At 37.1% G+C, this 12,741-nt stretch overlaps 1 protein-coding gene across 1 annotated transcript; it reads right to left on the bottom strand.

The window, feature by feature from the left end:
• Nucleotides 1-1,499: 1,499 nt before the first annotated feature.
• Nucleotides 1,500-12,429, bottom strand: nipsnap1 (nipsnap homolog 1 (C. elegans)). The gene is made up of 10 exons (XM_042488187.2): nucleotides 12,177-12,429; nucleotides 8,051-8,178; nucleotides 7,340-7,385; nucleotides 6,426-6,520; nucleotides 5,956-6,026; nucleotides 5,626-5,766; nucleotides 3,835-3,866; nucleotides 3,606-3,700; nucleotides 3,280-3,363; nucleotides 1,500-2,122 (listed from the first exon to the last, which is right to left on the bottom strand). Exons 1-10 carry the CDS (start codon nucleotides 12,251-12,253, stop codon nucleotides 2,058-2,060), a joined length of 834 nt encoding a protein of 277 aa, XP_042344121.1. The 5' UTR covers nucleotides 12,254-12,429; the 3' UTR covers nucleotides 1,500-2,057.
• Nucleotides 12,430-12,741: the final 312 nt, after the last annotated feature.

Raw genomic sequence — 12,741 nt, 5'->3', positions numbered from 1 at the left:
TGTTACAAATTTACCAATTTGAAATATGTGTCAAATCTCTTCATATGCAATTATACAACTATAGCTAAAGCAATCAAAGCACGCACAACCAGACTTAAGTTTTTACCCCAAAGCCATCTTCACATTGAAAACTGCACTAAAATGCACAGTCCTATACTGAGAAGCACTTAGATTCCTGTGCAATCCTCTATGTGCAATATAATGTAGGCATAGATACTGTGTATGTATGTTTGAACTGGTGTGTATGTATGGGTATGCATGTGTGATATAACTTAATACTATTCATTTATTATATTTTCACTATGTATTGATTGTATTTGATCATATGCCCTTTTATTCTATTTGAGACTTGCACGGGCAGTGCAATTAAATTTTGGTTGTATTCATCTGTACAGTGACAATAAAGATATTCTATTCTACTTTTTTTCAGTGCTCACTGATATGTATCCAAAAAGTCTGAATGCAATCAAACCCACTTCTGGCCTGACAGAGCACGGTTTGTCAGTCATCTGATTTTTAAAAATGCAGCTCAATAATTGAAACCCAAAGCTATAATTTGCACTGTTTAGGTTGAATTGACTGTGCCAGATGTTGCCATTTCAAAATTTTCACCTACATTTTTTGGATCTGATTTCATGAACATGAAACAATATATATATTTTAAAATTCAGCTTTTAAAATTAATTCAATTGCACTCTTCTCAAAGGAAATATTTAAAAACTATGAATTCAGTTGTACTGTTAAAGATTTCAATTACATATGGCTCTTATTTGCCTCCATAGCAAAAAGAAAAAAGAAAAATTGGAGGGAAAAACATATATTTTCATGTTGCTTGTGTGTGTCCTGACTCCCAGGTTGGAAGTCACTGTTTTATACAAATAGCTTACTTCCAACTTAATGACAGCAGAGGGCCCTTTAGCCTTTACATCTTGATTAGGTTATAATTATTTTCTTTGACAGACTCAGACTTTCCCAAACACCACCACCACCTCTTTTAGTTCATGGAATGGCTATAACCTAGGTTATTTAATTTAACTTTTTAATTTATTTAATTCAACCACTTTCAATAATTATTCAACTTGTGTGTTATTCTGGAAACATAAAACATGCGCTGTACATAAAGGAAGTCCCTACTGAATATATTTCCCCCTAAAATAATGTCATGAGAGGAAACCAAACTTGTGGGGATATAAAATGTTTTTAAAAGTTGAATTTTATCACAAGAATAACTTGAACCACTTTTACGAATCAAGAAAAGCTCAGCTTTGTTAGTTTAACCTTTTTTTTATTATTATCTTTCGGTTATTTTTAAAACTTGCCTAACCACAATACCAAAGCTCCTTTTTAACATTGATTCTGAGCTTTACACACTGCCGTCATTTGTTTTGAAAAACACTGACCACCTGCTTACAACAGAAGCTACCAATGTGCTCTTGGTAAGCTCAAGTCACATCTTGCTGTAAATTTTAATCAGAGAAATGATGTGATATTTTAATGAGTGAGGTAGTCTGACAAGCTTTATTTGATCAAACATGCCTCTCACAGTCACAGCTGTGAAGCTCAGTGTGATCTCATTCAGTGTGATTCATATTCAGTCATAAAAGTGCAATCATAAAAGGCTGGGTGGAAACTAGTCATTCACTGCAGAAAAACAAATACACTGTCAATTACCATAACTCATGATTAAAAACAAAAATCAGGAAACATACTGCGCCTAGCTCGACACAATTGCATCATTTTCTCTACAGTGTAACATACGTGCAGGTAATGTAATGCATAGAATTTGGTATTTCGTTGCGCCAGTTTGTCATTCCATTTTTTACATATTTGACCTAAACTTCTGAAAACATGGCCTTTTCAGTATTCTCAAAATATATGCACACACACACTGCATTATTACATTTCATGACTGGCTAGCTGCTATGGAAATGTCGAATCAGAAAATGTTTTTGTTTACATCCTTAAACAGATCATGTGACAATAAAATAAAACTACATATTGCTCTAGCAGTAGGTGAATGACTTTTTAGTCAAAGCGTTGCTCCGAGATTCATCTTCTCATTGTAAAGGCGAACTGTTGGTGGGAATCATTATTCTAGACTCCATGCTTCTGATCAGCGGCACTAAAGACAGAAAGAGAAACCTGTTAAAGAGTTTAACATTAAACACGGACTTACCGTAATAACTAATAAAGCAAAATTATGACTTCTCAAGTTGCAACTTTATGCCATTATATGATATGATTCACACTGAAGAAAGATATTTACAGTACTGTGCAAAAGCCCTATCCATCCATCCATCCATCCATCCATCCATCTATCCATCTATCTATCTATCTATCTATCTATCTATCTTTGTTATGATACAAAACAAAGAGAACATGTAAAATGCATTAAAACACCAAATGTCAGGACAAAGTGGCTTCTTCAGACTGAAGTCAGCATTTGGTATGAAAGCTCAATCAATATTAAGCTTTGGACATATTTTGAATCTTAAATAAATACACCACATCTCTCATTGTCTGCCCAAGAGCATTTAAGACATGCTAAGTGTAAAGTGAGGTCACACTAAAGCATAAATAGCTATAAATGTGTCTTAATGAGCCGAAACAGTGAGAATTGCCTGCGCTACCAAAGAAGATAAGCCTGCATGACCATTTGTGTGACACTGCAACACCATTTTGTGTATATACAATTTATGATGCAGTCGAGAAAAAGCTTCTCCCTACTATACTAACTCATATGTAACCCTGTGCTTACCTGCTCACTTTGCTGTTGCTGCTACGAGGCTGCTCTTGATAAATGACTTTATTGTTTGCTGCTTCCACTTCTTCAGCATCTACCCTTGGGCTTTCCACTTCATATTCCCTGAGGAGGATCTGCACTGATCTCTTCCTATACTCTCATCCGTCACTCAATATGCTTCACATGGCGAGATAGTCCAGTAAACTTTACATTTCAATACACAAGTCGTCAGTCCAGACTTCCTCTTGTGTTGCAGTAAAGTAGAAAAATATCTCCAGTGCTTTCCATCTTGTTTGAATTCTAAGCACGTGACTTTCACGTCATCATAGCTCCCATTTGGCATCTAATCATTTTTAGGCAACAATTCTTAATGCACCCAACGCATTTAAACCACAACTTTAGTTATTGATGTGACCTAAACTCCCACTGCAAAGCATACGAATACACTACAAATATTGGCTTGCAATCACCATCTTATAATGGAAACATCATCTTTAGAATAATGTTAGATTTTTTTTCCTTTGCATCTCTCCTACCTGTGTAATACACATTTGCATCCCACCCTTCCTTCAGCCACGCAGAGTTCCTCGTCTCCTCTCGGGACTGCAGGCTTCCATAAGCTGTAAGTAACCAAACCATATATCACATTATATGATATGAATTGATTCCACTCTCATACAAAAGATTTTACTTTTATATTCATGAGAAACTGAAAGTGTTTCTACTTCTTCTAATGATCAATCCCCAAAACTTTACATGTATTTTTTCACCAGTTTTAACATTTTCAAGTTTTAAAGCTCACTCACTACACAAACATCCACTGCAAAATCTCCGAGGTCATGAACAAATATCACATACTCACCCCACAAATGATGAACAACATAAAGGTCACCGATCTGTGAGAAGAACCCGCCCACGGCTTCGTTGTTTTCCTGTCTGTATTTGATTGCCCTCGCCCTGTTGAAAGACATGTTATTTTCAGCGGTATAGTGATCACCTGGACACCAGTATAACTTAATGCTTACACTAGAAAAAGTTCAGGCAACTTACATCATTTATATTATAAGCAAAGTTAGCTTGTTGAGACTTACCAGTGGTTTCCCCATTCAATCATAGTTCCTGGCTGAAACACACAGGGCAAGATAAAACATTAACAGAGTTTGAAATTGAAACATGACATTAAATTGCAGCATCACCCTTAAACAAACAGGGCAGTTATTTTACACGAGCACACACAGCCTAATCACTCAGAGCGCTATGATATGAACGAGCGTGCTCACACCAGTTTAACAGCACATTTAAAGCTTATTCATCACACACAAACCAACCAGCTTACGTGACACACGAGCCCACATGCAGGAAGAGCTCCACTATAGTTTGCACACAGATTTTATTCACAGAGACAGTATGTTTTGAACCTTTTTATCAGGATCGTCTTTCCATTTGTGGACAGATCAAGACAATGACTCATCTGTGAGTGAGTGAGTGAGTGAGTGAGTGAGTGAGTGAGTGAGTGAGTGAGTGAGTGAGTGAGTGTAAATCACACAAGCGGCCTTCTGAGGGGGCAAAACAGCAGAATGTATAAGATGTGAAAAAGATATGATTTTATCAGACACAACAGCCAACCTCTTGGCATTAATGTGCACTTTAGTGTCTGATTTGGAAGTGATGCGGTCAAAATGCATCCTGTCAGCAGCTGATCTAAGAGCTAAAATATGCCTTGCTGATAAAGAGAGATAAGGGGAGAATTGCATCACTCCTTCAAGACAAAAGGCCGCCCAAAACTATGCAATGAAATAACATTTTGAGAGTAAGTGCAATGGCAACATATAACCAATACTGTGTAAAACAGGGACACATGGACGAAGATCGATTTGAGTTTTAAAGGAACAGGCTGCATGATTGAAGCAGGGAATTTAAATTTGGGTCCTACTTCGTCATGACAATGTTATTAATACTGGCTCCTGAATATATACAATATGTCTCCCACATTCAGATGATAGGGATGCTGCTGTGTGATGCAAAATGTTGCATTACAGATAGTTGCGGTTGAAATTGTTCAACTTCATAAACCTAGAAGAAATTCTTCTGTTCAATATCTGAACTAAACCAGGAATACACAACTTGCTTTGCCCAGGGGCGTTTTGCAAAATGACAAGATGCCACAGGCCATAAAACGAACATTAATAATTCATATACAAATAATTATCTTGGAACTCTGTCAGGGTGTTTGGGGGATCCTCCCCATGGCATTTTATTTTTATAAACAACCTCTATTTTGATTTCTGTGCACTCTGGCACCTTGTTCAAAGAACAGAAAATCCCTGTGTAAGTCAAAATATTTTCATTGTAAATTTCAAAATGGTCCGTGCCCACCTGGCCCAAACAATGGTACTTGAGTTCTCATAAACTTATAGTTCTGTAACAATTTGGTGGTCTTACTACTAAATGATTCAAAAAACAGCAACATCAAATATGAGTTTAATTAGGGATGCACGATAATATTGGCATCGAATATCAGCAAAAATCCAGAATCCTGCATCCCTAAGTCTAAAAATGGCATGGCATTTTCAAAAAAAATTTAACCCTAACCCTACTACTCAAAAAAGGACTACAGTACACATTTGATCTCACAAATGTGATATATAAAAAACATTTATGTCTTAAGGAAATGAGTAATGGGATTTAATAACTTTGATTGCAACTGTATGCCATTTTGCAGTCTTTACATATAAGGATTTGTTTTAATAACAGTACATGTAAAACAACTGAGAGAACTGACTGACTGACTGCAAACTGTGACATCTTAAGTAAAAGCCATGGAGCAATATTCAAATACATGAAAGATAAGCAATTTGGATTAGTCTTGTATATGTATATACCTTGAGGTGATAGGTGCGCATTTCGTAGATGTTGGGTCCTGGTCTGGGCAAGGGTTCATTCCAGAAACTAAACTCCAGGAGGAGCTGATTTCGCCTTGAAATCAACATCTTTGCCCTCTCTTTCCGAAACTCTAAATACTCCTAAAGAGAGATAAAAATATTTTTCATGATAAAAAAATACACAATATATTATCAAGAGCTTTTCTACTGCTTAAATGTGAACTATAGTTCGGCAAAGTCAAGATAAAAGTCCAATCAGCATGAATTGAATTTTTATATTTCCTAGTCTGTATAATAAAAGAAAAGATTAAAAAACTGTTTATAGTGAACCTTGTTATCGTGTAGCTTCTTCAGGCACTCAGTCAAGGCTGGGTAGCCTCCTCGGTATCGCCATAGATGCACTGCAACAAACACACCAGCAGATGTCACTGTAGCACTGTGTTCAGACTGAAGCCACCCACACAATCAACAGATACAGTACCTCCATCGTTATGTGATCCCTTCTTCCTGTCACTGAATGCTCTTAACGTAAATCATATAGCTTAAATGATCATATGTGGAAAGAGGTGTTGGCACTGAGTCATCTGGTAGTGTATGTGCTTTTTCTCTGTGATGCTCTGCCAAACATTTTACAGGCAAACTGCAGCCACAATATGTAATAAGTGTTGTTGTTCATGAGGCCTTGAGAGAGAAAAAATAAATCTTGTCCTTAGCACAAACAGTGACTGTGAACAACAGAGGCGACACTTTTCATCATCTTTCAATCATGTTTTCTGTTCACAGTTCCACTCGCTGCTTACCAGCTTGGTCCTGCTCTCCGTACCAGGTATTCCAGCTCCCAACCACCTCACATGGGTAGTCCTGGTCCCGATGGAGCCTGTTTTGCACCTCAGCCCTGACGGCAGCATAAAAGAAAATACAAATTATTCACACACTGGATGTAAGAATGTGTGTTATAAAATACTGTCACTTCACCACAACTACCAACTAGAGGGCACTCAGAGAGCATAAAGTCCACAGTTATCTAACTTGCTGTTACACCAAAGACATTAGTTCAATTTTACGCTAAATTACTCTTATGATTCTGCAAGAATACCATGTCATAAAGTACAGAAGTGTGAATATGGAAAACTTTTAAATTGCATCATCAACAAAATTCAATCAGCAGCTCCTTGACTCAAATCATAACTTACCTAATTTGTCTACCAGATTATATGGATACATTTTTTTTAATGTATAATTGCGATTAACCCAATAAAACAAGCAATGGATTGAAAACACACATTGATTGGTGGAGTTAATACAGAAGAGGTTTTAAAGGGAAAGTTCACCCCACCAAAAAAACAAAATTACACATTTTTGCTCATGCCTGTAGTGCTATTCATCAGTGTGAATTGTTATGATGTGAGTTGCTGTGTGTTGGAGATATTAGCCGCAATTTTATGGAACTAGATGGCACTCGGCTTGTGATGCTAAAAGCGCAAAAAAAAAAAAAAAAAAGAAACAAGGTCTGTGGATAATCTTGAGTAACTGATGATTTCTGAAAGGGGAGACATTGCTGTTGAGTTTTTCAGCTGTATTTTTGGGGCATTCTGAGCAACACAAGCTGAGTGCCATCTAGTTCTACTGTACTGGAGAGAAGGCAGAAATCTCTACTGCTGATTTTGTTTGATTTTGGGGTGAACTGTCCCTTTAAAGCAGTGAACACACTCACTCTAGACTGTTGTACGCTTCCAGGCACTCTGGTTTGACGTTGTGAACTGAAAAAAAAAAAGACGAGAGAGCTAGACTTATCTGAAAGGGGTGATTTTTTTTTTTTTTTTGAATACAAGCAACCATCAAATTCTTCAACAAAGTAATTTCACACTCGGATTCAGCAAAGTCTTCTATATACAAAACTGATTTGCTTTCAATAGGTTATAGGCTACGGCTGATAGAGTGTTCAAATTGAAATCCTTACATGGTGTGATGTACGCCACAAAAAAAGATCAAAGCCTGGGGAGAATGATAGATTTCTCTACGAGAGACAGACAGTTATCTCCGTGGACTCAAAAGAAAACCAGACAAATTGTTTTGATGTCGCCTTCAGAACTTTACAGAATTGACACATCATAATATTACAGAATATTACAAATGCAGCCTGTATGTTTTACATGTATGACTAACAGAGACACGCTGTCTCTCATGCTACTTTCAGTTTTCTCTGAGGTCGCTGAGGCCAGAATGGATTGAATTTGATTAACATTATTAACTTAGCTGTGTTCTGCAGACAAATGGATGACAGACTGTTGAGACTCAAAACAGAATCCATTTCATTAAAATATGATGTAACTGTATCACATTCACTTGTGTTTGGCCCTGCGTAACCCCGCGCTTGCTGAAGATAATCCTTCACATGTAAGTAAGTAAAAGACATTATGCCTACATTGAATTTTATACAGGTTGCTGGTCTCTTTCTTTGACAGCAGGTTGGAGTGGGCATCTTTCCTGGCATCGACTTTGTGCACAAACAAGGAACGGAACCAGCCTTTGTCGCCGCTCTCTGAAAACCTCCTACACAGACACAGGATGAAAGAAAGTTTCACAAAGGCTCAAAGCGCTCAAACATAAAACAGAGAAAGTTGTCGATATAAGAAAAACTTAAAAGGGACGTAGAGATATGCGTGACATATGGGCTAAAAGATAGTCATGCTAATACGCTTTGATATGAAAAAACATGCATAGTGTATGAGTGAGTGGGCTGAATGCCATAGCTGGTGTCTTCAGCATAAAATTTCTTTTCACCCACTCTGGAGAGGATTAAAGGGGAGTATCAGGCACTTTAGGAACTATTGCTGCAATCTAAGAGGCTCCAATCTGTATTTGAACATGAAAAACTGTCTCTCAAAGTCAGAGAGATGATTTTAGGACTTAAAGGGATAGTTCAGATATTTTGAAGTGGGGTTTATATGTGACACTTTTCCACAGATCAGTCTATTACATACTGTAGATGTGAGTCGGCACGCCCCCAGTTTGAAGAAACAGGCTGGAGTCTCACATGGAAGCTAAGCAAATGAGAACCCAGTAAGGAGTCCTAAAACCGGGAGATGAATGAGCACTTCAGCACCTTCGGGTCCCTTTTCTCAAAGCCAGTGGGTTTTTGTAGGGCTGTACCCGCTTCATGCCAGTCGAATCAGATTTGGCTGTTAAATGTGAATGTTCAGTGATTCGTTTTGTTTTCAATATAACCTTTCAAAGTAGTATAACATCATATAGTAAACAAGCTAACTGCGCTACTGACGGATAGTAATTGCGCAACACTTTTTGCTGACACTAGACATCAGCAAAGGCAAGAGACTTTATCTTATTAACTTGCTGTGAGCTGTAAATTCACCACTTCATCTTAGGGCAGTCTTTCTCTCCCTCTCTGCCGCCGCAGCTTGTCTGCAGCTGCAGAGTAGCAAAAAAGTCAACAGCACCCACTCTGCAGCAAAATCTAGCGACCAAAACATCTCCAGAAGTACACTGAACAGAAAAAAAAACACGCCTTGAAGCAAACTCAGTTGAATGAGGGTCTCCGTCTGATGATTCCAGCTCCAGCTTTCAAGGAGCAGCCCTAACTTTTTGAATGGGTTTTGGTTAAATATCTGAAATGAGGTCTGAAGTTAACACAAGCTTCAGAGACTTTCACATTCTGTTTTACAAAATAAAACATGTCAGTAAACACCCCACTTGCAAAGTTTGATGCTATTATGCATCTTGAATAAGACAGGTGCTAACAAGTTGGTTTAAAGAGACTGCAGTTATCACATGAGGAACACCAGGTGCTTCTGAAAGCCATAGCCACAATCTTCATATCTTAGCAGAAATTCAGCGAGGTATACGGCGTCTGACGGACAGTGTTGGTGTGCAGCCTGAGAGCGGTCTGATGTTGCATTTAGACTTAAAAAATCCTGAAAGTGGCATTCATTTATGAAGATTACCTTGATAAAAAAGTGTAAGTACCATAAACTTTTGTTTACCACAGAGCCTATTTTCGGCAGTGATTCACATTCCAATGGAAAAATCCCATAGACTTTTTGACGAGAGAACCAGGGCGAAGCTAACTTTCTTGGTCGGCCGACAGGAAAAAGTCATCCCCGGGGCACTCTGTGTATTGCTGTGAAGGGGTCAGCAACCAAACATACTTTAGCCACATAAAAAAATAAATATCAGTTTAAACAGGTTTATGCTGTACTGAGAGTATTTTCACTGCAAAATGAAGCCATTATATCGATCTCTTGAGGAAAAACTGTCATTTAACATCACTGAACACAGGAGTTGCTGCCTCAATCAGTCTGTCTGACCTTAAAGCAAAGCAGTGAAAATACTCTTAATATACCGTGCCCTTAAACTGATATTAACCTTTTGAGATGGCCAAAATACCTTTAATTTCTGACCTCCATTCACAACAGTGCATTGCTTCTGTGTCGGTTCCAGCCTGCTTCTCTAAACTGGGGGTGTGTTGACAGACATCTACCGACTATGGAGAAGTACTCAATAAAGCCCCACTTGCAAAAATCTGAACTGTCCCTTTAACCATTACAAACCTGAGCACACTGGCTTGATTTCTTTCAAAAGCATGAGAAGAAGGCAATGAGCAACAAAAGAAGAAATGACCCAAAAATAAGCAAGAAATTAGTCAAAAGCACATGAAAAATAGAGAAAAAAATTGTTGTTTTTTTAAAAAAAGGCAAACAAGACAAGAAAAAGTGCTTGAAAACTGAAATACTTCTGTAACATTAACACAATTTTAAACATGTAACTATAATAATTATAAATATACTTTTCCACTCGCCTTTTTAAAAATAATTCTCTATAATAATTGCAGTTTGAGAAATGTTTCTTACCAAGTTGCCCATTTCCTTATTTCCTGTGTTTTTTTCTTTTTGTTTTTTATTAAAAGAAATCACATCAATTTGCTGAGGTTTCAAAGATTTAAATACTTGTAAAAGGCACCTGTGAAAAACACAAGAAAAGTGATGTCGCTCCAGGTTTCAGAGGGTTAAATCTGTTGTTTTCAGTCTGCAGGCTACTTTAAGGAACTATCCCACAGAAAGTGAAACAGGAAGTTTCAGAAGAACAGAGACTATTCCTAATAATATTACTGACTTACAGCTCGTAATCGCAAGAGACATGTCAAAAGTACTGCTGGTATTTCATAATATGTGACTTATAGCTGTATATACAGAGCTATATAGTGTTAAATAGAGCTCCCACACTCAGTTAGACGTCAAATCCAAGGACATTTTCACGCCTTTAAAGCTTTTTATTAACCTCAAGTTTTGAAATCATTTTGACGCTGCTTCAATGTCAACATTAACCTCAATTTCAAGATCTGAAACAAGAACAGCCCAAAGAGAATAGCTGGCATATGCCCACTTGGATTAGGGAGTTATATTGTGCATAATGTTTACTTATATGTGGCACTTTCAAGGCCGCCTGTTACTTCAACAACACTCGCTGAGGCTTTATTTATTCTTCTAAAATCCACAAACTTTCAAGGTCAGCGAGACTTCTTTTTTTAATAACCTCAAGGGCCAATGGCTTTAATTGAGAACTATAATTAGAAATGAATTCCCTATGGCTCCCTCTCAAAAATAATATTCTAGCCAGAAAATTGTTTCTGAATAAAGCCAGCCAGCCACAGAGGATATGCATACAGATAAGGTGTTAACCCTTCGAAACCTGGATTGGATTCAGTTTTCTTGTGCTGCATTCAGACACCAACAAATATTTTTGTTTTGTTTTTTGCCAAAAAAGATTGGAGAAAAAAAAGCAATGATTAACTTGGCAATTTAAAAAAAAAAAGTTTTTTAAAAAGAAAAAAAAAATAAATAGAGGAAAAGGTCAGGAAAACTCTATTTATAATTACAATGACTTTATTTATTTATTTTTTTCAGGTAATTTCCTTGTAACTTTGTACTATTTTCTTTCTAATTTTTGGCCCATGTCCTCTTAAGTTTCTAGTTGCCTTCACCGCATGTTTTCTTTGAAAGAAATAAAACCAGTACGCTCTGGTTTTTAAGGGTTAATAGGTGGTGGATACATTGAGTATATCTTTACAGGACAAAGTTCAGAGGTCCAGCAAATGATTAAAGCTGGTTTGGAAACCTGCCTGCTCGTTTTGATCATAATGAGCCTGTTGTCTTACAGTAAAAAGGTATTAATTGAGCATAATGCAATTACACGCACATTGACTCACTCTGTCATTAGTAATATATAATTTGTTACACCTGAATGACGATAAATACAGGCTATAATAACATATGGAGCGTTAGCAAAAAAAAAAACGACGGTTTAAAAAACATTTAAAGTTTAGTTTAATGTTAAGTTAGCAAACGTGAGCTGTATAAAAAAAGTCTGTTTAATTAAGTTATAGTTTTGGTAAAAGTTACATAGCAAAATAACGCAGACGTTATCCCCAAAATGTACCGTTAGCAACTCGTTAGCACACTGAAGGAAGCTTCATAACGTCACACAGGCCGTTTAATGCATGCTAAGCTAACACTGGAAAAAAGAAACGTGTTTACCTGGTCGTTTGGTGCAGATTCACAGAATACCTGGACAACATTTGTCCTTTAGACCACACCGAAGAAGTCGTCGCCATGTTCCTCTGTGAGGTAAAAACTTCTGCGAACAAGTAAACTCGCCGGTCTGGTTAATGTTTACCTTCCTATCTGTGGGGTTTTTGACTGATTTTAACCCGTCAAAGCTGCTAAACCCGCCGGAGATTTAAAAACACGTGACCGTGTGATGCAGGACGCAGTGATCGATACGCACAATCGATCAGACCTGATTAGTTGAGCGTGACTGTCAATGAAAATGAGCGGCTTAAAAACATTGTTATGCGAAGATCTTTTACTGAAAACAGCAGTTTAATGATTTAATTGTATGCATAAACCCCTTATGTTATTTCTTTATTATTATTATTATTCGCATATACAAAGGGTGATATCAGGCAGGCTAATGTAGGAGCCTTTCTTGGTATATTACCAAGAAAATCACCTAAAATTCTGGAGACTACCATGATTTTAGAACTTATGTTTCTATTTCATATATCTATTTACAGCAAATATGTTGCAAAATTAAATACTT

Source organism: Plectropomus leopardus, chromosome 4 (genome assembly GCF_026936395.1).
Source record: "Plectropomus leopardus strain MGB_pleo_1.0 chromosome 4, ASM2693639v1, whole genome shotgun sequence".
In the NCBI taxonomy this organism is placed as follows: Eukaryota; Metazoa; Chordata; class Actinopteri; order Perciformes; family Serranidae; genus Plectropomus; species Plectropomus leopardus.
This window is presented reverse-complemented; position numbering and strand designations above follow the sequence as displayed.

Excerpts from the sequence above, each read along its gene's own strand:
- nipsnap1 (XM_042488187.2), bottom strand. The coding sequence starts at position 12,253 with ATGGCGACGACTTCTTCGGTGTGGTCTAAAGGACAAATGTTGTCCAGG. Across the intron at positions 3,867-5,625 it reads TGCGCACCTATCACCTCAAG|CCAGGAACTATGATTGAATG; the intron begins GTATATACATAT and ends TGTGTGTTTCAG. Across the intron at positions 2,123-3,279 it reads TGCAAATGTGTATTACACAG|TGCCGCTGATCAGAAGCATG; the intron begins GTAGGAGAGATG and ends TTCTGTCTTTAG.